General features: G+C 57.4%; 1 protein-coding gene across 4 annotated transcripts; it reads right to left on the bottom strand.

Annotated features, from left to right (window-relative positions):
- Positions 1-94: 94 nt before the first annotated feature.
- MAP2K2 (mitogen-activated protein kinase kinase 2) lies at positions 95-22,238 on the bottom strand. Of its 4 annotated transcripts, none has more exons than XM_036116045.2 (11): positions 21,853-22,230; positions 17,866-18,076; positions 13,209-13,355; positions 8,935-9,012; positions 8,397-8,448; positions 8,187-8,311; positions 7,418-7,631; positions 5,457-5,521; positions 4,094-4,155; positions 3,027-3,072; positions 95-1,403 (listed from the first exon to the last, which is right to left on the bottom strand). In XM_036116045.2, the coding sequence occupies exons 1-11, from the start codon at positions 21,942-21,944 to the stop codon at positions 1,293-1,295; spliced, it is 1,203 nt and encodes a 400-aa protein (XP_035971938.1). In that variant the 5' UTR covers positions 21,945-22,230; the 3' UTR covers positions 95-1,292. The 4 variants fall into 4 exon arrangements, with proteins under 4 accessions (XP_035971938.1, XP_077913565.1, XP_077913562.1 ...); XM_078057439.1 differs by lacking the exons at positions 95-1,403; positions 21,853-22,230 and adding exons at positions 1,411-1,889; positions 14,073-14,129 and having other exon boundaries at positions 17,866-18,002; XM_078057436.1 differs by lacking the exon at positions 95-1,403 and adding an exon at positions 1,415-1,889 and having other exon boundaries at positions 21,853-22,238.
- Between the last annotated feature and the right edge of the window lie 5,674 nt (positions 22,239-27,912).

The following is a 27,912-nucleotide window of genomic DNA, read 5'->3' as shown; positions in this document are numbered from 1 at the left end:
CCCCAAGATGCGGCCCTTCGTGGTGGCCCGCGCTGGGCCCCGCCGCCCAGACGCTGACCCACCTTCCCGGCCCCATAGAGCGACAGCGGCGGACTTCAGGGTATCTGCTTTATTCTCTTCTCAATAGGTGAGACTTTGGGGACTAGGAAGTGGTGGAAACCCAGGAAACCGTTGGAAGGAGCCAGCAACTCGTCTCCTCTTTGGCGTCCACAGGAAAAAGCACAGGAGACCGGGAGGGCGGCCTGCCGTGTCCGCAGGGCAGCCGAGTCCCGCGACCCGCCGCAGCGTCCAGGGGGCGCTCACAGCCCCGCCATCTTCAGAGCTGGCGGGGAAGCCTCAGAGGCGGCCCGGCCCTGGGTCCTGGGCCACGTGCACATCCAGATGGACACGGGAACTGGGACCACCTCACCCTCACCGTTTCCTTTCCCAGCAGGTGGTGCTGACCTGCCGGAGGGCCTGAGGGATGCGCCCTGGGCAGTCACTTCCGATTCTCTGGGGGAGCAGAGGTGACATGAAGAGCCACCTGCCTGCATCTGCCAGCCCGCAGGCGTGGGGACAGCACAGGCCCATCTGCTGGATCTGCGGGGCTTCTCGACCACACCGACAGCCTGGAAGCCCACTGCTCCCTTTCTGCCAAGTGTCAGCTCAACAAGTGCCACCAAGAGTTGGAAGAGTCTGTCCCCTGCAGCACAGGAGGGGGTGAGCAGGTCCCCCCTGGGGGTAGGTCACAGGCTGCTGAGCACAGGTGGGTCAGTGGCGTGACAAGAGGGAGGGAGGGAGCGGACCCCACGACCACCAGTGGGCCCTGGGGACCACCTCCAGGGGTGAATGTCGGGCGTCATGCGAGGGACGACATAGGAGCGTGGGGCGGCGGCACCTCCCTTTCTTTTGGTGAAAGACACCAAGGTCTAGAGGTTCCCTGAGGCTGCATCCCCAGTTCCTGGTGTCCCCCCTACCCCACCGCTCTGCCCCAGGTGGGCGGTGGGCTCGGGGCTGGGACTGCCAGCCCACCCCCCCGCTGAACAAACAGAACAGGAAGTACAACGGGCACAGTTTGCTTTTTCTTTCCCTGTTTTGTTTTAAACCTAAGAAGCAGGTCCGAGAAGACACCGCGAGCAGCGTCACCCTCCCCGGGGACCGGAGGCTCAATGTCCACCGCGGGGTGTGCGGGCAGCTCCGCGGAAGGCGGAGGGAGAGGCGGGCCGGGCCGGGGGAGAGGAGGCCCTGGCCTGTCCTGGGCAGGAGGGGCGGGGCACGGGTGGGACGGCGGGCAGGTCGCCCATGGGACCCCATCACACGGCGGTGCGCGTGGGTGTGCTGGGCTGGTTCAGCCGCAGCGTTTTACACAACCAGCCGGCAAAATCCACTTCTTCCACCTCGGACCGCTTGATGAAGGTGTGGCTCTGCAAGGGGAGGAGACGCGCGTCAGGAAGGAGCGCGGCCCGGCAGGCCAAATGGCGCTAAGCCGGAGCGGGAGGCGATGCTGCGCTCACCAGGCCCAGGTCACCACCCGGCCCTGCCGACGCGGGGCCAGTCACACTCTGGGGGGCTGAGCAGTGTCCCCAGCCCCCACCCCCTCGACGCCCAGAGCACCCCCGTCGTGAAGCCCACAGACGTCCCCAGACACCGCCCTGTGTCCCCGGGGACAGAGTCGCCCCTGGGTGAGAACATCGGATCTGGAACAAGAGAAGCCTCCGTGAGGACAGGAAGTCCCCGACTCGTTCCGTCTGGCGTGGCAGCCACTGGCCACGTGAGGCCTCTGAGCCTCGGACGTCGGCTCCTGGGGCTGAAGAAGAGAAGCGCGCGTTCCGTTCCAAGTATCTGAGATCAGCACATGGCTGGTGGTTCCCGTCCGGGACGGCGTGGCGACAGAGGTTCCTGGTTGAAGGCTGCGGGGCGTGAGCAACGCTGTCCCCACAGGGTGTGCGGGGGAGGGGCGGTCCTGGGGGCTCGGGGTGCACGGGAGGAGGCCTGGTCCCCCACAAGATGCCCAGGCGGGGGGCAGGAGACGCCATTCTCACCTTCCCAAGAGTCAGCACAGGCTTGGGGGCGACAGGACAGAGGGCCAGACTCCCATGGTCTGGGGCAGCAGGCCCCGCAGAAAGTGGTTTAAGTGGGGCAGAGACCTGGGGACCCCACGGGGACCTCAACATCAGGAGCCTGTCTAGGTCACAGATCTGTACATCTTACACCCAACACGCATTTGTGACATCACACGAACACTCTCTACGGCGGACACAACAGACTCTCGAAGAACCAGGGCACGCAGACCCTTCCCACATGGTGCTCTCGGCGCCCACAACCGGGAGACGCTGGCTGTCACCGAAACTAACGGAGGGGCGCCTGGGGACACCTCACAGGAGGCGCCGAAGCGGAGACCCCAGGATGGGGACAAGCCAGTCAAGAGGGGCAAGGGCCGTGTCCCCCAGGGAGCAGGCCTGTCCTTTGCAAAGGCCCTGAGGTGGAGGCTCTTTGGGGGAGGCAGGAAGGCCGCGGCCCCCTTACTGGAAAGGCTGAGTTCTGACAAGGAATAGAGGCTCGAGTTCTGCCGTTTGTATGCCCGAGACATAGGACCGGTGCCCGTGACTGTCCCGGTCTCATGTCGTGGGGGTGTGTGAAGGGTAGGCTGCCGCAGGTATGGCAGCGGTGTGGGGGGACGAGAGCCGGCAGTGGAGGGGGCTGAATGTGCCAGTGGTCTTGCACTGCTAGAGGAAGGGGAGTCTCGACGCCCACCTTGGTTCTCAAGGACATCAGACAGTGTGGACTTACGGGGGGGTGGTAAGCCCGGGTTTTCCCAGCCTGTGGGGCCCTACCACTCTCAGTAACACCCCTGACCACGGGCACGGATGGGCCATCCCGTGGCTCCAGGAGCCAAGGGAACCATGGCTGCTCTAGATCCTCCCCACTAATGGAGCCAGGAGACCACAGGGGCTCTCTGGCGGGACATGTGGCCCAGGATGGCAGAGTCGGCTCGAGAGCTGGCTGGGGTCTCCCCGAGGTGAGCCCGTGCCCCTGCAATCACTTACCATGAGCATCTTCAGATCCGCTCGCTCTGCTGGGTTCTTTATTAGGCTGGAGAGAAAGACAGAGGGTGGGGGAGACAAGGCAGGGCAGTTAGCCAGAGGCCACGGGGACTTGGTTTTGAGCCGTCATCGGTCAGCCCCGTCCCCGCGCCTGGCCCATCTGAAGCTGGATGCAGCAAGAACAGAACCCGCGCTGCTGTCCCTCGGGTGTAAGGGCAGGACCCCGGGGAGGGAAGGGTAAGGGTCTGAGACCAGGACAAGAGGGAAGGGGAAAGGCTGAGGGGACCAGCTGGCCGCTGCCGGGTCTGAGGCCCAGAGCAACCGCACTGCTAATAACCCCCTAACCTGGGAGTCTGAATGTCAAAATGGAACTTTTTCCTTCAAAAAAGCAGAACTGCCCCTAAAGACAGTTGCTCAAACCGGCCTGAGGCCAAACGGTGGCTGTTCAGAACCAAAAGAAAATGAGAGGGGCAGAGAAACATTCACCCAGACCCCTGGATTCATGCGGCACACTGGCCAGTGGCTGTGCAAAGGGCCGGCGGCGCGGGTCTGCTGCTGTCTGTGAGGCACTCCCCAGGCCGACTCCACCCGCCCTGACGTGCAGCACGGCCCTCGAGGTGAGGGGTGGCCCCGGGCCCTCTGTTGCAGAGCCTGCGCGCCCCAGGCCCCGCTGACGCACGAGAGCAGCTGACCGCTTGCCAGAACCCGACTTGGAAGCCTTGTTGGGAAGCTGGTGGGTTACAGGGCTTGACGGCTTAGGAAACGGGGACGCCTGCTGGCGGAAGGCAAGGCAGGAATCCTGGTTTGTTCTGGGCTTTGGGGACAGGATGGGGACAGCACCTGGACACCGCGACTCAGTAGGCTTGGAAAGGGAACCTACTGGGTTCTCAGGTGAGCTCCAGGTGCCCCCAGATGCCGCCGATCCCGGCAGAGGGGCCCGGCCCAGGACCAGGAAGGAAGTGTGCATCTGGGCCGGCGGCTGGGGTGTGGGCAGCCGTCCCGGGAGGCAGGCGGGGCCTCTGACGACCTGGCACCCCGCCCCGGGCCGCCCTGAGACTGTGGCACCTTACCATTTATTTACAAACTCCTGGAAGTCCTGGGTGAAGACGCCGCTGGGCAGCTTGGGAGGTGGCTGTGGGAGAGAGCAGAGGTGGGGGTCGGATGCTCGAGGATGGCTCTCCAATCACGGGGAGAAGGTGCTTCACGGCCCTGAACCCGTGAGGACAGCACTTTTTGGGGATCCTCAGAAGGCACCTCTCCTGGCCCCAGTCCCTTCACCTTGCTGGAGGGGGAGCCCCCCCCACCCCATGCCCGCCTTCTGGCAGCTTCCCCACAGGCCCTGCCACCCGCCCTGCCAACTTGGTCAGACCCTTCTGGGGTTCTCTTTGGAAAGCTCTGGTTTTGGGATCACAGCTGGTTCCAGGGGGGAGTAGAACAGGGCCCATCCATTTCCAGCTGGGGGTCCGGAGCACTGGGGGGAGGGGCGCGGGGTGGGGCAACAGGTTCCAGAAGCCCAAGGAGCCTGGCCCCATATCTGTGTGCCAGGGTGGGGACAGCTGTATGCAGGGTCGGGCCCCCGTCAGGGCAGGCAGTGGGCAGGCGGCCTGGTGAAACCCACAGGGCCTTCCTCCACGCAGGGGTGGGGGGTGCTGGCAGGCTCCCGGGGAGGATGTGCTCGCTGGGCCTAGGTGCGGCTGCCAGGTGCAGGGCAAGCTGTGCCAGCCCGTCCTGTTCTGTCATCACCAGCCCCGCTCCGAGCCGCTCACCCCAACACTCAACCCTATACCAAGCCAGTGCCACAGGCCGCCCGGCCACCGCATTTCTCTGCCCTGACTCTGAGGGGCCCCAAAAGCACACTTCGGCCCACAGAAGGCCCAGGAAGGGTGACCCAGCCAGGCAGGGATGGTGGGTTTCAGGGTCAGGTCCCACTCTGCCCCTTTCCAGCTGCAGGCCCAAGGAAGCTGCTCCCATCCCTATACATCCACGACGGAAACAGTCCCACTACCCGCTCACATGGTGGTGAGGCAGACCGGGGGGCTGGGCCCTCTGTGCCTCCTTCCCTGAACTTTCCCCGAGGAAGTGGATCACTCATGACAGCCCGTGCAGGGACTCAGATGTGCAGAGAGCTACCGGGGGCAGCTCTGGGGCCTGGGCATGCGGCTACAGCCTTGGGGGGGTGTCTTTACCCACACCCACACCCACACAGGGACGTAAACTCCTCTCAAGACGTGGCAGACTCGTGTGGTATGGCAGGAAGGCCACGCGCTTCTACCCGGTAACTGACCGTTGAAAAGAGGTCCCTGCTCCGCCCCCCACTCCTCCCCAACAGAATCCGGTCTGCGTGCAGAATTCCCTTCCCTTGGGTAACAATTCCAAGTCCAACGGCTTAATCCGCCCTCGTGAAGACGGACCAGAGGGGTCTCCGGTACACACCTCGTTCACAATATAGTCCAGCAGCTCGAAGATGGCCATGGCCGGCCGGCTGTCCGTCCCGTGACCTGCTCGGGCAGAGACAGAAACAGGGGTGAGGTGGGCGTCCGCCGGGTACCCTTCCCCTGACACTGGCCTAACCCAGGGGAGGTGCCCTGGTGGGGTCCTTGCTGCTGAGCTCGCTTTCTTGGGAAAGCAGCTTCTCTCTGAGCCTCCGGCGAATTAACAAAACAAAGCAAAACGCCAAAATGAACAGGGGCATTTTTTGAGAAAGCACACATTTGGCACGGGGCTGCTCCCAGGCTGTGCCAGAGTCACAACCCCTGCTTTCTGGCGCACAGGCAGGGGGTGGGGGGTGGTGGTGACCAGCAGCAAGGACGGCAGCGTGACCTTGCACGGAGCCGCGGGCGAAGGCAGCGTGAGGCCCCAGTGCTGCCCAGAACGGACGACCGGCTGGGGGTAGCTGACCCCCGTCTTCGACCCAGCTGGCCAGGGCCGGGTTTGGCAGCTGGACTTTCGCCTTCTGTCCCCTGTCCTGAAACGGGCACGCGGGCCGGGGCTGGGGGAGGGGCTGGCAGGCCAAGGTGGCCTGGCATGGCCCGCCGCTCCTCCCTGCTGGGACGGGGCCCCAGCTGAAGGCCCGCGATGCCATCTGGGAGCTGGTGCTGGGAGGGAAAGGGCCAGGGCCCGGGGACACAGATGGGGGCAGGGGGTTCTCCCCTCGGAGAAAATCAAGACACCCCAGCAATGTGGGTCTGCCACCAGGAAAGGAGGAGCTGAGCTTGAAAATACTGTGAAAGCCGCCATTTGATGGCCCATGTCCATCAGCGGTGAAGACACACAACATGGTCCACCACCCACGAGGATACATGGCCACGGACAGGAGCGAGGCGTCCACACGTGCTGCCCCGGGGACGGACCCCGAGCCCACGACGCTCAGGGAGGGAACCGGACACAGAAGCCACACGGGGTGTGAGCCCACGTGGGTGACACGCCCAGGAACAGGCTCATCCACGGACAGGAAGAGGGCTTTCGGGGGCAGGGGCTAGGGAGGGGGATGCGGATGGGGAAGGGGCCTCTTTTTGCGGTGATAGACTGTTCCGGAACTAGATAGTGGTTATGCTGGCACAACCTTATGAAGATACAAAATTCCACTGAATTGTACGCCTTCAACAAGGGAGCCCCGTGGAGCGTGAAGTCTATCTCAATAAAGCTGGTATCAGACAAACGCAACCCACCCGCACTCGGCCGCACACTCTTTCAGACTCAATCAACTCCCTTCCTGTCACTTGACTTAAAAAATAGAAATCAGAGTCCTAAGTGCTGCTTCCTAATTACGCTGCGTCCGCCGTGACCTTTCCCCCCTCGCCACCTCCAGAATGTCAAAGGGTCAGCCTGGACCCCTCTGGCACGGGGGCGCCCCCCACCTCCCAGGGGCCTGCTGCTGGCCCCCAGAGCCCCCCAGCCTTTTGTCCCCTCCCACACTGTGTGTCAGGACTGAATCTGACAGGCCACCCAAGGAAATTCTGAGTCGTTACTTTCAGTTTCTGAAAGGGCCGGCCCAAACGCAGCAGAGCATTTGCTGCCGAGTCCAGGCGGTGGGCACACGGGCGGCTCGCTGGGCAATCCTGGCAGGCCTTTCTCTATGTTTGAACATTTTTGTGATGAAATGCTGAAAAACCCACCCAACCAGCGGCTGGGCTGAGGAGTCTGTTTCGAGAACACCACCCCCCCGCCCCCCACCTGGCCACAACCCACGCAGCTGCCCTGGATGGCAGTGGCCTGGGGAGCTGTCCCCAGAAGCCTCAGGACCATCTGCAGACCGCGGAGCGCAGTTACCGTGACCCAGGGGACAGGTGGTGCTGAGGGGGCCGGAGGGGAGGCAGCTGCCGCCCCCGGGTGCGGCTCTCCCCGCGTGCGGATCACGGCCTGTCCCAGCTCAGAGTTCCAGAGTGAGGTCGTACCGCTGACGGGGCGTCCAGGGGGTCTCGGCCGTGGTGAGATGCTGTGAGGCTCTCCTTCTGCCCCGTCCACCACGGGCCGGCCAAATATGGCCTCTAGCTCCTTGGCGTCTGGTGGGGGGATGGGGTACCTTCCGATGGACAGCTCCACGAGGGACAGGCCCATGCTCCAGATGTCCGACTGCACCGAGTAGTGCGTGCCCTGCAGCCGCTCTGGCTGTCGGCGAGAGAGCAGAGAGACGCCCCGAGGGACGCTGGGGCCCGGGAGCGCTCGCGGGGTTCCCCCCACAGCCCCATCTGGGCCCCAGGCCGCCCTCCAGAGACCCAGCACCTCCGTCTCGTCCCTGCCCCCGCCGCGGGACCGCCACGGCCCAGCCAGTGCTGACAACAGTGCTCAACACCCAAATCGGCCCAGGAGGCAGCGGGGTGCCTCCGTTTCCGCGACAATCCCAAGACTAGCTTCTCAGAGTCTGCTCCTGAGATCACCCAGACGCTTCCTGAGATATCTGGGGGGTAGTTTCTTGGCTCAGAGGTTGACTACCTGCTCCCCTGGACTAGTCTCTTCCTGCTAGAGGGAAGCCACCGGGTGGGCATGTGCAGAGAAAACCCTGAGCGAGGAGACAACCGCAACTAGGATCTGGACGGAAAGGAGAAACCGAGTGGAAACAGAAAGTGTACTGGGAGAACCACAGGCCTTGGAAAAGCTTCTGGAAAACGGAAGAGCTGACAGGATGGGGGAGGGTACAGATGCCCTCACGCCCAATGGACTTACAGACATGTAGGACCGAGTTCCCACAAAGGAGTTGGCCATGGAGTCGATGAGCTGCCCGCTCACCCCAAAATCGCACAGCTTAATCTCCCCTCGGGAGTTGACGAGGATGTTGGAAGGTTTCACATCTGAGGGCAGAGCCAGCGGCAGGTGAGGGGGGCCTGACCTGCCCGCCAGCTCCACCCGACCCCCAGACGCCCCCATCCGGCTCACCTCGGTGCATGATCTGGTGCTTTTCCCGGAGATACGCCAAACCCCGGAGAACCTGCGGGGGAGCCCCAGGGAGGGGTCAGCAGGGCAGCGCCGCGGGCAGACCTGAGGGGCCGCTCGTCTGGGACAAGCTCAGGGAGCCCACATTGAGGGCCGGGGGCAAGTGAGAAGGGTGGCAGGGACGGCCATACCGTCCCAGGCCAGTGGGCAGATGCCCGGCTCACCCGCCCTCACCGCCCTGCCCCGAAGGTCACACAGGCCTGGTGGGCACTGGCTGGTGAGCGCTTCTGTGCTGGGTTTACGTGGAGGCCCCGCAGACAGATGGCTGTTTCACCAAGGCTGGGACCCTGCCACTCGGGCCCCGGGCACCCCCGACGCCTACACAGGGCAGGGAAGCATCACTCCTGTTTTATGGGCCACGAGACGCCACGTGCCAGGCCCGCAGCTGGCAGAGATGGGCGTGGGCTGCTCCGACCCTGGCCACGTGAACGGGGTGGGGTAAGAACAAACCCGGCAGAGCACATGGCCAGGAGCCACTTACCGCAATGCTGACCTTCCCCAAGATCTCCTCGGGAATTCTCTTGGCTTCTTTCAACACCTGATCCAGAGAGCCGCCATCCTAGGGTCAGCACAGGAAAGAAAAAGCAGGCCGTGCTGAGCAGTCGGCCGGGCAGGGCCTGCAGGGCACAGGAGGACTCCCAGAGGGACACCGGGGCGGCAGGTATAAAAGCGAAGCACTTCCCCGCTTCCCGGCGAGCTGCAGCTCAATTTCCTCCACAGGAAACGGAGGCCAGACCACAGCCAAACGCAACCCGCTGGCCCAGAGCGGGGCCTCCTTCGGGCCCTGCCACCTCTGGGGCCTCTGGACGGCCCATCCAGTAAGGAAGGAACAAGGGTGCCAGCATGCTCCCTCGGCGGCCCGGCCCCTTCCCCGGGTTGCCACGGCAGCAGCGGGAGGAGTGCAGCTGCTGGGCTTGCAACCTGAGCAACCGCGAAGCCTGCTTCCAGGGCCTGGGTTCTACTCCCGCCAGCCCGTGGCAGCCCCACTACACCGGGGATGGAGAGCCCGGAGGCGCCAGGGCAGGAGCCAAGCCGCTGCTGCCCACTGCTCCCCACTCCCCTGCCCCTGGCCCCGAGGTCCTGTGTTCACCGCCGCGCACTGGTGAGTCCTGCAAAGGGTGGGATGCAGGTCCTCCCGGTCAGCTTCCCACCCCAGGCCTGGCCTCAAATCCACAGGTCGCCTGACAGCAAACCTGGAGACCAAACCCAGGCCGGGGTCCCCGCCGGGCCCCCCGGGACGCTAGGTGGACACACCGAACTGAGCCTCGGAGCAGGTGCTTTCTCTCCCATGCTGCTCCAGGCCACCTACAGCCACACAGCTCTGGCCGCCAGAGCAGAGGGGAGGGGGCCGGGGAGGTGGGGGGAAGGCTGCAGTCCCAGGGATGCTGGGGCCTCCTGTCTCAGCACTTCTGCCCCAGCCTTGCTCAGTTAGAAAGGCCGTGGGTGGGGAGTTCTAGAAAACCCAACACCCTGTGAAGCTTCTACAACCTGCATGTGACTCTGGATTAGCTCCAGACTGAGGGTGCGGGACTGAGCACAGAGGGTGGCTGTGCCCGAGGAGAAAACCACGGGACCAGCGTTCCTGGCTCTGCCCAGCTCTGCCTGCAGGACCAGGGGAAATGCATTCTATTCTCGTTTCTCCCCTGTATCACCCAACCTTAAAAGAATACCAAAAAAATCTTTTTAAACTATGACCCTGCTTCCCAACACAGCTCCTTTCGTTCTGAACGTTTATGGAGCTGTGATAGGTTTATATATGAAGACGTCTGGCGGGAGCGTCCACAGAGAGGCCACGATAGGCCAGGCCCTGTGTGGGGTGCCTCGGTGAGCGGACCGTTCTGCTCTCTCTGGCTGGCTCTGCCCCACCCCACCCCTCGTGCCGAGCACAAATGTCCCCAACGTGGCCCAGTGTCCCCTGGGGCAGGATCACTTCCGGATGAGACCCCCAGGTCCATACTAAGAAGAGCGTGAGTTGCTCAAGTCACATCGACAGGAAGTGGTCCAGGAGATAGCACAACTGGGTCCCTCTGACCCCAAATCTCACACCCTGTGCAGTGTCACACGTTTTCATTTTGTGTATGTGTTCTAAATATTCCGGAAATCGTGCTTTTATTAAGTTAAGTGGTACATGAATACCATTTTATAAAAAAACTCAACTGCAGGGGCGCCTGGGTGGCTCAGTCAGTGAAGTGTCCGACTCTTGGTTTCGGCTCGGGTCATGATCTCAGGGTCATAGGATCAAGCCCCCCACTGGGCTCTGTGTTCGGCGCGGAGTCTGCTTGAGACTCTCCCTCTGCCCCTTCCCCTGTTCACACACTCTCTCTCTCTCAAAACAAGAACTATAGGTAAGTAACACTCTCATCTCCCAAAAATTCCACTTGCCTCCCCTGAAGTGTGACTTTCAGATCCTTCTGTGTATTTGCATATGCATCCATATGCACTGGGAAATAGACTTTAAAAAATGTATCTAAGTGGGCTCACATTGTGCATATTTTCTCCCTCGGCACATAATACACCACCTCATTTCTCCACTGCCAAGTGGCCCGGTGTCGCTCTCTCCCTCTCCCTTACCGGCAGATGTGCGATTTTTCACTATTACAGAACAAGGAGGCATGTGCTTCAGATGTGACTAGATCCTAAGAAACACCAACAGGTGCCTCTGAATGGTCAGTAAGCTGTCCCCCAAGATAACCACGGTCTGCAGGGTCCACGCCTGGAGTTGCCCCAGTGATAGCCCCAGGCCCCGGGGAAACCAACGCCTGCTCTCTCTAAGCCCCAGACGCTGGCCCGGTGAGTTCACCCTTCTGTGCTGAGTCTGGGCTGCTCATCACCAATTCAGGGTCTTTGCTTGCAAGCCGGGGCTGGAACTGACCAGTCAGAAACACGGGCCGATCCACACCCAAACCTGCACAGAGACGAAGTCTCACCCTCTGCTCGCTGCTCCAGATGCCGCGGGAAGACTGGCTCCCCCCACCCCAGCCCCAGGACTCAGGCATGGGCACCCCTCAGCTCTACAGGTGGAGGGGGGAGAACCTGGTCCCAAGTCACGCCACTAGGAGGTTAGCGGTGGAGTGCACGCCTGACCCCAGGCGGTCCCCCACTACGGCACGCGAACGAACATCGCAGAAATGTCACGCATGCACGCACGCACAGAAATGCCCTGGGCACGTGGCGCGGTTCCGGAGCGGATTATGTGACGTGGAAACACTGTGAAGGGCGGTGGGGCGGGGGCTACCTCCCCCTTCCGGTACTTTTACATCATTTTATTCTCCTCGCCCCTTTCTTGCACGCAGCGCCCCCTCCTGCAGTCTCATCGCTAACTCGAGAACAACGGCATCCGATCTCGGCGCCCGGGGAGCGCAGGTGCACGCCTTACCTGACGGCCACCGGGGCACTATTCCCTTGCTCCGCTGCCCTCCTACGCCCGGCACAAAAGCACACCAAAAAACCCAACTAGGAATTTGCAGAGGATGAGCACAATAAACCACTGGGATCACCTCCCCCTGCATCAGTGTGGCTCGCTCCTCGTGCTGATGCCTCATGCAGGAAACCTCTGCTTCAAGTTCACTGAGAACAAAAGCAGAAGGCGGGCCAGCCTGTGACGCTCCCCCTCCTCCAGGAGCGCAAGAGGCACCTCCGAACTCCCACGGGGTTCAGGGAGAACAGGGAGGGGAGGTGGAGGGACTCCCCGTCCAGCAGTGAGCACCAGGCAGCCGGCGGGTCCCACTTCCGTCTCCCTTTGCAGGGGCGGACAGGCTGCAGTGGGGCGCTGCCGGGCAGGGGGCCTGCGGCCAGGTAGGGGCGGGGGGGGGGGGGCACGGGAAGCACCTTCTCCAGGGCACGGTGACACCACGCGGCCACTCTCGATATATTCCTCACGGGCGCTTGCTCAAATTCACTTCCTGCCTCCGTTACAAAACCGTCAGGGGGGAGAGCGCTGTGCCTGTGAGGCGTAACCCAAGCCGCTGGGCCTAAGGCCACCGCATCCTGGTTTTGCAAGGGCCCCGAAGGGCCTGAGCCTGGACGGCCGGGGGGCAGGCAGCCCCGTACCTGACGAATCAGGCTCGGCACGGGGTCGGCAGCATTTCCTCCCAGGGCCCTCAGCTCTGACCACTTCTGCTTTCGCTATCCCTGATCCCACCCATTTCTGAGGTTCAAGACCAGAGTTTCTTAACAAGGGGGCTCATCAGAATCAACCATGGTGGTTTGAAACAAGATCAGTTCCTGTGTTCCACCCCAGAGCGTCTGATTCCACAGACCTGAGCTGGGCTGCAAAGCCAGGCCTCGCCTTGAACAGAGCACCCAGATCACTGCTCTCTCCTCAAGGGGGTGCTTGGGAAACAGCCATCCAAGTCTCCACCACATAGGCCCTCGGGCCCAGTAATTCCACCTTCGGGACCTTATCCCACCTCTGGCCCAAGGACATTTCTCCCACTGTCGCTCCCCACAGGTCGAAAACAACCTGTGTCCGCTACCACGAGAGTGTTTGATAAACTACCTTACAGGCACTCGCCATGGCCGGCACACGGACCGTAGGGAAAATGACGCCAGCTCCCTGCGTGCCAGCGGGAACGGCTTCCACCACGTATCCGGGGAGAGGCCGGGCGGGGGAGGGCATCTCGTGCTTAGAGAACCAAGGGACCTATGAGCACACGCTTGCACGGCACGGAGTATCTCCAGAAGGACCCCTTGGAAACAGGTGTGCTTTGCATCTGAGGACGCGGGCTCGGACGGGCGGGCAGGGAGCGCACTCACCATGTGCTCCATGCAGATGCTGATCTCGCCGTCGCTGTAGAAGGCCCCGTAGAAGCCCACGATGTACGGAGAGTTACACTCGTGCAGCACCTGCAGCTCACGGATGATCTGGTTCCGGATGGCCGGCTTGATTTCCAGGTGGATTAGCTGCGGGGGAAAGCCAAGGGCGCTCACAACCAGGCCTCTGAGGGGCCCAGAAGGAGGGGCCTTTGGCCCCCTGCCCTTGATGTGCACACGGCAGCACTGAAAACTGTGCAATCCGCTCCTAGGCATTTACCTAGAGGAAAAAAAAAAAACCACGTCTACGCACAAACTTGCACACCTGTGTTCACGCAACAGGACTCACGACTGCCAAAGCGTGGAAGCCACCCAAGTGTCCACCCACAGGTGAACAGATAAACATGCACCCACACACAGGCACGCTACTCCACCAGGACCGGGAGCGAGGCGTCCTTAAGAAGAATTCTCTTCCCACCCAACTGTACAAGTACCGCCTTTCCCAGGACCCAGACCAGGGACGCCCATGACCTCGCCCCTCTCAGCGGGGCTCTGCTTCTGGAACCCTTCCCCCTCCGGGCTGGAGATGACACAGAGGAAGCCTCAGACCGCCACCCGAGGAGGCTCCTAGCTCCCCTTCGACCTGAGTTCAAGTCAGTGGCCGTGGATGGTCACCCACGGCATCACGACGTTCAGATGGGAAGAAACCTGAGGACTGCCTGCAGAGATGCAGGACACAGGAGACAAAGCGCCAAGAGCAATGCCCAACAGGAAAGAGTTGAGGCCGGGGCTCCACGTCCTGGCCACTTAGAATCTCAGCTGCTCCGACCATTGCAACACGACAAGAAAAAGGTGATTTCTACCCACCTGTCAGATCAAGGGTGTCTGAACCTGTCGCCACAGATCCTACATTTCATCGGAACCCTGTGATGGGGAGAGGGAATGGCAAAGACTTGCTCGGAGTGGACGCGCGCCTGGAAGGACAAGTGGGAGTTGGCCAGACAGATGTGGTGGGGGTGGGTGTTCCAGGCGGGGGGGCAAAATGCTGACTGAGGGCACCAAGGCACAAAGGGGCATGTGCCAAGTTCAGGGAGGCACAGGGTGTGTGTGGGGAGCAACACCCGCTCCCCAATGACCCTGGCCACCTTGAGAACTGCAGTAGGTCCTGGTGGGACGGTGCCCGGGGCTTCTCGCCACTCCCAGCAAAGCTTCATGCCCCCCCTGCAAAGGCAAGCTCTGGCCATGGGTTCCAGGCCCTGTACTCCCCCCAGGGCCACCCCCAGTAGGACCCAGGGATGCTCTCTCCTTTGGTGGGACCACACCTGTGATGTGATGCCCTCTCACACACGTGAGAGGCTGGGTCTGAAAATGAAGCGTTGCGGTCTATGCGGAAGGCAGGAGGTCTGCTCTCAAAAGCCCAGAGAGGACTCATTGAGGCCAAAAGATAGACCATGGAGGGTGATGGAGGCCAGCACCAGCCAACAGAAATACAATCAGGCCTCGGGTTTAATTTTAAATCCTCTAGCTGCCGCATTACAAAAGTACAAAGAAACAGGTGAAATGACTATTTTTACGTATTTTAACTCAATGTAGTATATCAAAAAATTACTTTCAACATGTAATCCATGTAAAAATGTGAATGAGATTGTCCCATACTGAGCCCTTGAAATCTGGCATCGTATTTCTTTGCACGAACAGCACATCTCAGCTGGACTGACCGCATCTCAAGGGCTCCGTGTCCACAGCTGACCGGGGCAGCCGCCATGGACACTGCAGCTCTCCACCAAGAACTTCAAAGGAGCCACAGATGAGTGACCGAGCTGGGGAGCGAGAACCCTACAGGCTTCACATAAAGGAAGGGGTGGACAAAGGTGGGCAGCACTGGACAGAAACCCAGAGGTCACCGGAGCCCGGAGTTGGGGCCTTCCACATGAAGTAAGGCCACAGGAAGTCAGAGGCTTTTGGGGAAGATGCAGTAGAGAGGACGCGGGAGCTCACGGGTCCCTTCTATCCGGGCCTGGAGAGTGAGCCTTTCAGATCACTGAGGAGCCACGCTGAGAGCATATGGAGAAAGCAGGCACGGGAAGCAAGGGCACGTTTCTGAGCATGCGTGGTCACACCTCACCCTGATGACAGCCCTTGCGGGGACAGGAGAATCGCCCCCACTGCACTGATGAGCAGCTTCAGGTTCTGAGAGGCTCAATCCTGTTTCCAGGGGCACATGCTGCTGAGTAGTCAAGTCTGCGTCGGGGCCGGGCTCCCAGATCACCAAAACCCACGCTCTCTCCACGCCACCACCTTGGGGTCATGCACACTCCAGGAGCTGCTTACACAGGGATGGCGCAAGGCACTCGAACCCAACACCAAGCCCGTCTAGGAGTTTAAGGCGATTTCTACTGCAGAATGGGGGTGCGGGGAGTACACACAAGAAAGAGAGGGAAATAAATTCTGGAGATGAAACACACATCTTCCATCACGTCAGGGCCAACTGCAAAGGGCAGACCTGAGAGGGTTCGAACCCAATTCAGATGTTGACCCACCTCGGCCTGTTTCCTCGTGTGTAAAATGGAGCTGTTGCTCAACTGAAACCAGAACACGACACCGGCTCTGACATGGGGCCGTCACGTGAGGACAGCCGAAGGACCACGACGTGGCCTTGCGGAGTCACAGACCTCCATCAGAGGCAAGCAAGTGCTCAGGGCCCGCACAAACGCGAGGCCCAAACACACTCCTCCCGCAAGGCCAGGGGAGCGGAGGAAGGCCCATGCCTGACACACATGCTAACTTCATCATGTGGCTCTCCTGGCCCGAGCAATGCAGAGGTGCTGCTCTTCGGGCTCTCAGAAGGATGCAGGACGAGTCAGAACGCCACGCATGAGTCAAGAACACATTTACCATCACGTGTGACTAAAAATCGAGACCAGTTCACTCGGGGCTTACATAACTGGTCGCCCTGCTCTCCCGGCAGGTCATACTGGTTAGGAAAATCCTCTGCCGATCGAAGGGGCCGCAGGGATGCTGGCAACAAAGGGTGCTGGCCCGCGGGGAAGCCCCACCCCAGCCCCTAGTTTCCAGCCCTGTGGCAGGCTGAATTTGGAGATCTGGTGAGCTTATGTACTCGGAAAGCACAGAATCCACACCCGGCACCCGGGAATTCAGAGGCCACCCAGGGTAGTGGGGAGAAGGACCGAGGCTGGCTTCCCCAAAACCACTTTGCCACGTCAATTTCCCATCGGTGCCTGCAGCTGAATAAAGACAAACCGGCCTCGCGGGTGAACTGGCATTCTAGATAGACTGAAAGGAGCCCTTGACTCCTGGGGACTGGTCGCGAGCTCCTGGGCCATCACGGAGTCACAGCCCGGAGCCACACGACAGCCGGGCGGCCGGCCTTCTTAGTCAGTGTGCTCACCAAATGCCCGTGGGCACAGCTGCATCCTGTGCGCACTGTGCTGGGCGTGCAGCCGCTCGGGGCTCACACCACGGGGGCGCTTACCACCTACGGAGAACCACACTGGACGTCCTTCTCCCCCAGATCTCAGACCTACTTTCCTGTAGCTTTTTACTTTGAGAGACTTAGGAGGCTCGGGAAAGCTCGGACACCAGTGTCCCGTGCAGCCTCCACCCCGCCGCCCACGGTGGGGTCTCCTGCGGCTGAAGGACGCTGTGAAAGCTGGAAACCTGCAGCGCGCCGGCACCATGAGTGCTCGGCAGAACTCATCTGGGCCCCCGGGGTTTACGCCCCCAAATCTGGCTCCGAACACTTTCACAGAGTTGCGGAGCAGCTCCCGGAGTCACGCTTACAAGGCGTGTCAGTGCTCCCCTCCCCTCCAGGCGACGGCTCAGCTGGCTTGGGGACACTCCAAGGTCCCCGATGCCGACCTGGGTCAGCACTCTGTTTGCAGCCCCCCTCCCACCCCGTCATCCTCAGAATCTCATGTCTGCCTTTCTAGTCCCTGTTCGCGGGGTGACGGCAGACCCGAGATTTCTGGGGCGGCTCCGGTACAAGAAAGGCTGCCCGTGGTGAGCGGACAGAGCCAGGTCTTGGAGGGCAGGCAGTGCTCCGGGGACAGAAGAAATAGCTGCAACACGACGTCCCAGCGGAGAGCCAGGGCAGCGCCCTCCACCCGGGCGTGGGGTGGCCGGCTTTCCGAGCACACGAAGTGGGGACTACAGGGGGAGGGGCTTCCAGAAGAGCTGGCTCTCCGTGCCCAAGAGAACATGCCTGTAGGAGCTGAGTAATTTGTCACATAAGGTTCCCTGGTTATGTGTTTGGGAGCCACTATCCCCAAAGGGTCACATCCTCCTCTTCTCTACCCATCCATGTGTCACGGAGGCTTCTCGACCGCTTAGCTGGGAGCCCGGGTGAGGAAGCCAGTCCGGAACAGTCAGGATGTTTCTGAGAGTGGGAGTTTAAGTCCTAGAGGGCAGAGGTCGGGGACGGAAGAGAAGAGCTGCTCGAGGCAGACAGGCCATGTCCTAACCAGAGACCGGCTCTCCCTGAGGACGGGGTGAGTGCTGAGCGCTCGGAGCCCAGGGGCCTATCAGAAAGCAGAGGCTTGTGCCTTTCAAACCTCTCTGCCATGTCCGGGGGGGCCTGTCTCACCACACACCGCGTCAGGGCACAGGGATGGTGTGCCCGCCCTCACCGACCGCCTCTCACCTTTCTCGCCATGATGAGGCCGGAAGGTCTGTGCTGGACCTTGGTGACCACCCCACCGTTCCCGGCTCCCAGCTCTGAGATTCTTTCGAAGTCATCATCCTTGAGTTCCCCGACCTTGGCCTTCTGGGTGAGGAAGGCTTCCAGTCGCTTCTTCTGCTGCTCGTCGAGTTCTAGCTCTGCTAGCTTCTTCTGGAGGTCCACCAAGTTTGCTCTGCAAAGACCCCAAGGGCAAGGGCTAGTGAAAAATGTGCAGGCTATGGGAAGATGACCGGATCCGGCCAAGCTTATAGGGAGGCCGCTGCATGCCAGGCCCCAGGTGTGTCACTGCAAGGACACGGGGATGGAGCAGACACCAGCCCCTCCCTCAGGACCAGCTCTGGTTCAGTGGTGCGAGTCTCAGACCCAGGAGCCCCCCTTCCTGACACGAGGACTCCAGACCACGTTGGAAGGAGATGCAGGAATGGCGGGGGGGGGGGGGGGGGGGCGGCGGAGATGCTGAGCCACAGATCAGGTGAGTGAAGGTTCAGGCCGGGACTGAGGAGCAAACTTGTTCTAAGTGGTCTCAGGGCCAAGAGCAAGAACCAGCGGGCAGAAGACAGAAATTGCAGGATGTGTGCCTTTAATGCACATGAATGACGCATGAGCACTTGAGGGGAAATGAAGAGGGGCAGAAAGCAAACAGTGCAGACATTTCCAGGGCATGCTGCTCAGCAGCATACTCTTATGATATGACTCTAAACATTAAGCATTTATATGCACAAACATTCCTGGAGCCAGTCATTAAAAAAACCAACCAGGGGCGCCTGGGTGGCGCAGTCAGTTAAGTGTCTGATTCTTGATTTGGCTCAGGTCATGATCTTGGGTCATGAGATCAAGCCCTGAGTCAGGCTCCGTGCTCAGTGTGGTGTCTGCTTGGGGTTCTCTCCCTCGCTCTCCCTGCCTCTCCCTCCCCCCCCACCCCCACTCTCTTGTGCTCTCAAAATAAGTAAGTTTTTTTTTTTTAAAGATTTATTTATTTATTTGACAGAGAGAGACACAGCGAGAGAGGGACACAAGCAGGGGGAGTGGGAGAGGGAGAAGCAGACTTCCTGCAGGGCAGGGAGCCTGATGTGGGGCTCGATCCCAGGACCCTGGGATCACGACCTGAGCTGAAAGCAGACACTTAACCGACTGAGCCACCCAGGTGCCCCTCAAATAAATAAATCTTAAAACAAACAAACAAAAAAACCAAAAAACACCCAACCATGTAAACTGCACTTCATTGGGTGATTCGAGGCATTTCCCAAGGAATTTTGATAGTAAGCTATTTTCACTAATGCCTTGACTTTGAACCGAATCCTGAAGTCAAAAGCAGCTCCCCGTAACAGGCGGGCAGACATTAGCTCAATGCACACAAGGACTAACACAGTGCTGTCCAAAAGAAATAGTATAAAAGTTACGTGTGCAATTAAAATTTTTCTAGCCACATTAAAAAAAATATATCAGGTGAAATTAATTTTAACATATTCAACTTAACCCATCAAAAATATAAATTTCAATATGAAATCAGAATAAACAAATTAATGAATATTTTCCTTTCTCTTCATATGAAGTCTTTGGAATCTGGAATGCATATTATCCTTCCAGCTCCCCTGAATTTGGACCGGCTAGCCGCATTTCAAGCACTGGCAGTGGCCAGGGGACCAGACAGGGTGGGTAGCTAAGAAAAGCCTCTAAAGGACCTTGGGTGATCCCCCGCCACCAATTTCTGAGGGCATTTAAGCCCAGGCTGACCCCCAACCTGGGGGAGACCTGGTGGGGGGATTCAAGCAGGGAATGAAGGGGGAGACTGGAGCTCTCTCAGGAACCTCCCAATCCTCAAATTTGACTGTAACTAGGCTAGAACTTAGAGGCTTGAGCAAAGCGGCACTGGCTGGGAAGGAGATGAGGAAAGTCATCTGAGCTGCTACAGCAAAGAAGTTGCTAGAAGGCAGGGGGCTAGGTGCCACTCCTGAGCACATATCAGGGCTTTACAAACCCCACTTTGTTTCACTGTCAAGATCTTCCTGGGATGTGGGTATCTTGTAGTCCCAGCCCACGCAGGAGGGAACAGGCTCAGAGAGGTTAAGTAACTTGCCTGTGGGTCACAATGCAAGGAAGTGGCGGTGCCTGGAATCAACCTGCATCCTTCCGCACTGCAAAGCCCTGCTCATCATGGCATGATGCTGAGCCAGGACCATGGGCCTACTACGTGCTCCCTGAATGCCTGGTTAACAAAGACCTGGATGAGGAAGGGACGGAGGAGGGAAGGCAAAGGAATGAATGTACATGACAAGCTTCCTTCCTAAACGGTTGAAGAGGTGGCTTTTGAGGCCAGACTCCGCAAAGTCGTCTTCGCACTGCCCTATGAGCTCGAAAATGTGTTCTGGAGTCAGCTGATTAATCCACTTTAAATTTAATAGCGACCCAGCTGTGGTTATAAAAAAAACCCTGGAATTCCAATGGCTGGCTTTCTCTGCAGGGGGAATTCTGGAAGGGATGGAAATCAGAAACCACGGAAAAGAAAGAAGAGAGAGAATGAAGGAGGCGCTCTCCTGAGAAGAATAAGCAGCAGACTTTTGGAAATAAGGAACACATCCCCATGCTGAGGCTGCCTGCTCAGAGAAAGATGTCAACTCGCACACACAGGCATCAGACTCTCTCGCCGGGGGCGCAGCAGCCATGTCCCCTGAGAGGCGCCACACAGGCTGCTCCCCCATCACACCTGGTTCTCAGGGGGTCACAGCACAAGCACAGCAAACAGACCCCAGCCAGGGGCCTCTGGAACCGTCCTGCTCCTCTTTAGCATGGGGAACAGGAGTGGGGAGATCAGAGGGACTTCTTCTGTGGCCAAGGGGTCACCCTCGCTTGACCTCGAAAGTATGTGCCCCTCCCACAATATGATTCCGCCCATCTGGAGACCCCACTGTCCCAGATGCTCCTTCCTGTCCCTTCCCCCCAAGTCCTCCTGTCTGCTTCGGTGCCTGCGGCTCCAGCCCCAGAGGCTCCTTCTCCTCCTCCCCACCAGGATCCTGCAGTTGACCTCACTACTCGGGGGCCTCGCCTGGCCCTGTCTCCTCAGAGACCCCTCAACTAGTCTTCTCCCCTCAGGGGGTCCTGGCTCATCTTACCCTTCAGGGAGCCCTCAACCACCTTTCCCCTGGAGGGACACTTCCCCCCATTCCTCTCCTCCCAGGAACCCCTTCACCCCATTCTTTGGTATGCAAGGACCTCCACCATCTACCTCACTACTCAGGGACCCCCCCCAACTCCAATTTCATTACTCAGGGGCCCCATACCCCATCTTTTCCCTCGGGGACCTCCTCCTGCCTTGATTCACCACTCAGACTCCTCCCCCCATCCTGTGGGCAGGAACCCTCCCTCAACTCCATTTCACTCCTCAAGACCTCCCACCCCATCCTCTTCACTCAGGGACCCTCTCCTGACCTCAGTCCTCAGGGTCCCGCACCCCATCCTCTCCACTCACGGTCCCCCTCCCCTCAAGCTCACTACTGAGAGCCCCACACCCCACCCTCTCCACTCAGGGCCCCCCTCCCCTCAAGCTCACTACTGAGAGCCCCACACCCCATCCTCTCCACTCAGGGACCCCCCCCCCCTCCTACCGACCTCACTGTTCAGGGCCCCACACCCCATCCTCTCCACTCAGGGACTCCCACCCCATCTTCGCTCAGGGCCTTTCCGCCCCATCCTCTTCACTGAGGAACCCCCTGCCCCGACCTCACTGCTCAGGGACCCGCACCCCATCCTCTCCATTCAGGGACCTCCTTCCCCCATCTTGCTACTCAGCGCCCCGCAACCCATCCTCTCCACTTAGGGACCTCCTCCCCCGTCCTCACCACTCAGGGAACTCCCACCCCATCTTCTCCTTTCAGGTCCCCCCCTTCTACTGACCTCACTACTCAGGGACCCCCTCCCCTTCCTCACCCCGGCCAAGCCCGGCCCACTCACTCGGAGGCGCCCTCGCTGGTGGGGGACGGGCCCTCGGCGATGGCGGGGTTGATAGTGAGCGCCGGCAGCACCGGCTTCCTCCGGGCCAGCATCGGGGCTCCGCGGGCCGGCGGCGGCGGCACCTCTAACCGGGGCCCATAGGGGGCGGGCCGGGAGCGGGCGGCGCCGACGCGAGCCCGGGGCTGCGGCCGCGGCCTAGGCGGGCGCCCGGGCGGCGAGTGAGAGCGTCGCTGCGGACCCGGGCCGAGGGGCGCCGAGGGGCCCCGGGGCTGAGGCCGAGGAGCCGCCGCGGCCGCCGCAGAAAAGGCCCGTCCGAGGCTGACGCTGCAGCCGGAGCCCGGGAGGCCGCGGGCAGGGAGGGGGAGCAACGAGATTGCGGGCCGGCCTCTCGCGAGAGCCAGCGCCGGGAGCCGCGAGGCCCCGCCCCTCACCGTGGCGCGTGCGCACCAGCCGGAGGCCGCCTTCCCGTGGGGGAAAGGGGCGGAGACCTACTGAGGCGGTGCCGGGAGTGTGCGCACTCGCTCGCTTCCCCCACTGCTGGTTTGCGCATGCGTCTGGGCCTCTGGGCGGAGGCTCAAGGGAGGCGGAGCCTGAGGGAGGCCTCTTAGGGGCTGATGAGAGTGGGCAGGTGCGCAAAGCTGAGGCCAGACCTGCGTAAGCCTTGTGGTTCCCGACTGGGGCTACGGGAGCCACCAAAATCCCCAAAAGTTGTGCGAGACCACCCAGAGTCAACTTAAGTCTTATTGTCGCTAATGGACACACAGCCCTCCGAAAGAAAGATCATTTCAAAACATTTTTTTTTTAAGTTGTGGCAAATATGACATAAAATTTACCACTTTGTATTCTAAGTGTACAGCTCAGCGGCATGAAGTACCCCTGTCCTGCGACGACCCCCACCCTCCGTCTCCAGAACTTCCCATCTCCCCAAACTGTCCCCATGAAGCACGGACTCCCCACCCCCTGCCCCAGCCCCGGCTCCCACCGTCTCCTCTCTGTCTGTGTGGACGGGACTCCTCCGGGGACCTCAAATAATTGGAGTCATACTGTTAAAAAAGAAACAACAGGCCCAAAATGGATTCACTCGTGTTAAGCCCCACGTCAGCAAAACAAGACTTAATACCTAACCTAACTGCAGTTTGGGCCACTCCCAAGAATGTGACCTTTAACTAGTCAATCTGGAATTACTTGGTGGTCACAAGTGAGGCAATCTGCCTGATGGACCCCCCGCCTTCCCCCAAAGGAAGGAGACTCCTGCCTGAAACAATCTACTCTTTCCTAGAAACTTCCTTTTTCTGCCTATAAAAACCTTCCCTTTTGTACAGCTTCTCGGAGTTCCTTTCTACCTGCTAAGATAGGATGCTGCTCATTTTATTAATTATTAAATAAAGCCAATTCGATCTTACATTTACCCAGTTGAATTTTGTTTTTTTAACAATAGAGTATTTGTTCTTTTGCGTCTGCCTGATTTCACCAAGCATAGTGTCCTCAAGCTTCATCCATGTTTTATCAGGTGTCGGAATTTCCTTCCTTTTTAAGGCTGAATAATATTCCATTGTGTGAATGGACGGCATTTTGTTTATCCTGTCATCCATTGGGGGGTATGTGAGTTTTTTCTACCTTCGGGCTGTTATGCATTCCTGCTATGAACACAGTGCACAAATATCGGTTCAACTCCTGCTTTGAATTCTCCTGGGTATCTACTCAGAACTGGAATTGCTGGGTCATATGGTAAGTCTACGTTTAATTTTTTGAGGAATCATCATACTAGTTTCCGCAGCAGCTACTCCATTTGATGAGAAAAGGACACTCTAACACCAATTAAAAAAAAAGGGGGGGAAGAAGTACACGGCACAGAATAAAGAACAGTCATTTAAATGGGAAAAAAGTTGACTTCACAAAAATCTCACCAACCACATTGTGCTTCTTTTTGTCACATCCTTGAGCATCCATGTACATATCATGGTGGTGTGCACCTTTGGGAACCACGCACAAAGAAACAGGGAAAGGCTCAATCGACACCCCTCTGCCAGGGTCCAGCCCAGGTCCCTTGGTCACCCTGGCTCAGTCCTGTCCCCTTCTTGTCCAGCTGCCCTTCAGTCATTCCTTTTTTTTTTTTTTAAGATTTTACTCATTTATTTGAGAGAGAGAGAGCACGAGCGAGAACAGCAGAGGGAGAGGAAGAAGCAGACTCCCCACCAAGCTGGAGCTCGATCCCAGGACCCTGAGATCATGACCCGAGCTGAAGGCAGCCGTTTAACCAGCTGAGCCACCCAGGCGCCCCTCTTTTTTTTTTTTTCAAAGATTTTATTTACTTATTTGTCAGAGAGAGAGACAGAGAGCACAAGCAGGGGGAGCGGCAGGCAGAGGGAGAAGCAGGCTCCCCGCTGAGCAGGGACCCCGAAGCAGGACTCGATCCTAGGACCCCGGGATTATGACCTGAGCCAAAGGCAGACACTCAACCGACTGAGCCACCCAGGTGTCCCCCATTCAGTCATTCTTTTGGCCTTTGGGTTGCAGTGCTCTTTATATTAGACAGATACTGTGCTGGGCACCAGAAATACAATGTTTAAAAAATAGAAACATCATATATACATAATTACAAAATGTAGCAATGATCGAAAGTGCAGTGTAACTATGGTTCTCCCTGATTAAACCTGCTTCATTTCTATAAGCTGAGCCTTTTCAGCTTTTCCTCCAGCTGTTCCCACTCACTCACTCAAAGTTAGAAAGAAGGCTTACCTGCCTTCGAATAATGCCACGGCCTTCCCCAGCTCTGGGCGTTTTTCTACCTTCTTTCTGTTCTGCAAAGTGATCTCTCCATCATTTTATTTTATTTTAGGCTCTATGTACATATAGTCTTTTTATGGAGCTGTAACTCCCATGTAATAAATGCACAGTTCTTGAATGTTCCATTCCTTGAGCTTTTACAACTGCATATACCCAGGTAAGTATACCCATGTAGCAAACAAGATGTAGAGCCTTTCCATCACTCCAGAAAGTTTCCTCTGTACCCTTTTCAGTTAATGCCTCTCGCTCCTACCAGCAGTGGTGGTAAATGTTTAAAAATGGGTTTTTGAAATGAGAGATGGACTGGCAAACAGAGAGATGAAAGAGAGAGAGAGAGGGAGGAAGAGAGAGAGACAGGCTGATTTGTAATGTGTAGTATTCGCCCTTTCTCATGGTGTAAATATTTCCACCGCGGCTGATTTTCTGCTATCATGAAGTTGCAAAGAATGGTAGCAATTGGCAGGGATGAGGAAGCACGGGTCGCCGCGCACCACTACCCTACAGACACCCTAGAGTCTGATTTCTATCCCCACAGATGAGTTCTCTGTGTTCTAGAGCTTCGTGGAAATGTATGTACTCTTCCGCGTCTGACTTCTTTGGCCCTGCACAATGTTTTTGTGATTCATCCATGTGGTTGCATCTAACCGTGATTGGTTCTATTCCCTTGCTGTAGGATTCTTCACGGTGTGTCCTCTGGGCATTGCCCTTCCCTCTTCCTGAGGAGGATGAAGAGATCAAGTGTTTTCTAATGCTCAGAATTGTTGGTTTCCCCTAGTTCGGACTTGAGGGCTCGGCTCACAAGCCTCCTTTTCCGTAAACTCTGATTCTGCCAGTTGCTGCTAGCCCCGTTCTTCTGGAATTTCTGATATACCCTGCCTGTTTCTGGCTTTTACCTCTTGTCTTCCAACCCACCGTGCATTATGTCCTCCCCACAAGTGATGAACGTTCTGAGGGCAAAGAAGTTCTTGGATTTGTGTCTTTCTCTCCCAGTCCAGCTCCTTGGATATAGTTAAAGCTTTCTACATATATGCTGCTTGAATGAATGTAATGGGTGTTTCTGTCCTGGGGGAGACAAGTTTCCTGCTAGTCACATGGTTCTCAGCACTTGATAGAGAGCATGAGCTTTTATTGTTGAGATAACAGTATTGATTCATGCCCTCTACCCTCTTCCCTATCTCTACTGGCGAGCACATTTTGCTCTGCAACCTCTCCCTGTTACATATTTCTGTACTTATCATTGATTCTAATCACAGCTCTCTTAGTACATCGGTTCCCTGGTCCCAGAAACTTGGGTGTCTCCTAAATCTGCCCCCCAGCCCAGGAAATAAATTTCTAATAGCTTTGTTGATAGATTCAATCCAAGGTGACATTTATCTCATATTGAGACACAATCTCATGTTAATATCGCATGTGTACACTCTTCCAATCTCGAAATGCGCCCTCAACTTTATATTTCTTACCTGTACTATGGATATTAACAAAAACAATGGTTGACATGACCCTTTTTTTTTTTTAAGATTTTATTTATTTATTTGACAGAGAGAGACAGCAAGAGAGGGAACACAAGCAGGGGGAGTGGGAGAGGGAGAAGCAGGCTTCCCGCGGAGCAGGGAGCCCGATGCGGGGCTCGATCCCAGGACCTGGGATCATGACCTGAGCCAAAGGCAGATGCTTAACGAGAGCCACCCAGGCACCCCGACATGACCCTTTTGGAAAGCAATTTAGTACTATCTAGAATACGTACAACCCAGCAATTCTACTCTTAGGCATCTAGCCTAGGAAACTCCTGGCTTGTATAACCAGGAGACATATACACGAATGTTCTCAATGGCAGGAATCTGGAAACTACACAAATACAAATCAATGGAAAAAATATGTTCTAGAATAGTCCCACAAAGAGATACTAAGCATCAGAAAACTCACAAATGACAGCAACATTAAAAAAAAAAAGTCTTAGGAATATGGGGCACCTGGCTGGCTCACTTGGTAGAGCAGGCAACTCTTGATCTCAGAGTCATGAGTTCGAGCCTCGTGTTGGGCATAGAGCTTACTTAAAAAAATAAAAGTCTTAGAAATATAGAGTTATAGAATATGTCTTTATGACACCATGTTTATAAAATGAAATTGGCTCAGCATCGTTAGCCATTGGGGAAATGCAAGTTAAAACCCCAATGAGATACTGCTACTAGTGCATGCCATTAGAATGGCTAAAGTAAAAAAGGTTGACAATACCAAGTGCTGGCAAGGATGCAGAGAAACTGGGACTCTCACACTTTGTTGGTGGGAATGAGAAAACAGTACATCTTCTCTGAGAAAATGGTTTAGAAAGGTAAACAAACACTTCCTTTATGACCTAGCAATCCCACTCCTGGGTTGTTTACCCAGGAGAAATGAACTCTTAGGTTCACCCCAAATCTGAACATGAATGTTCATAAAAACTTGATTGGTAATAGACCAAAAACTGGAAACAATCCAAGTGTTCTTCAATGGGTGAACTGATAAATTCTAGATTGAATGAGTAAAAAAAAAAAAAATATGGATTAACTCCACACAATGGAATACTACTCAGTAATAAAAAGGAATGAACTGAATATACACACGAACTTGAGGGAATCTCAACGGCTTGTGCTGACAAAAAGAAGGTAATCACAGAGTTACATAATGCAGAATTCCATTTATGTGAGGTTCCTAGAGGAGTTGCATACATGGAGACAGGAAGTAGATGGTGGGACCCAAGGGTGGGGGAGGGGGATAAAGAACAGTTGCTTAGTGGATACTGGGTTTCCTTTTGGGGTGATGACAATGTTTTGAAACCAGATAGAGCTGATGGTCACAAAACATTGTGACTGTATTAAATGCAACTGAATTCTTCACTTTGAAGGGGTTAATCTTATGTGAATCTTATCCCTTCCAACTACATGACATTTTGCCATTGTGCATGCTTTTTATTTTATTTTCCTCTATTTTCGTGACTGTACTTGTTTGGTGGAAATAGTATATGATGGTGAGCTGCTTACTGTGTACCTTTTCTTTCTTTTTTTTTAAAGATTTTTATTTATTTATTTGAGAGAGAGAGAGAGAGTGAGCATGAGCAGGGTGAGGGGCAGGGGGAGAAGCAGGCTCTCCGCTGAGCAGGGAGCCCAATGCAGGGCTCAATCCCAGAACTCTGGGATGATGACCTGAGCTGAAGGCAGACGCTTAACTGACTGAGCCACCCAGGCGCCCCTTACTGTGTACCTTTTCAACTTGACTTCATTGACATCACATTAGCAG

The sequence above is a fragment of the Halichoerus grypus genome, chromosome 1, assembly GCF_964656455.1.
Source record: "Halichoerus grypus chromosome 1, mHalGry1.hap1.1, whole genome shotgun sequence".
In the NCBI taxonomy this organism is placed as follows: Eukaryota; Metazoa; Chordata; class Mammalia; order Carnivora; family Phocidae; genus Halichoerus; species Halichoerus grypus.
Note: the sequence above shows the minus strand (reverse complement) of the source record. Positions and strands in the feature narration are given on the sequence as shown.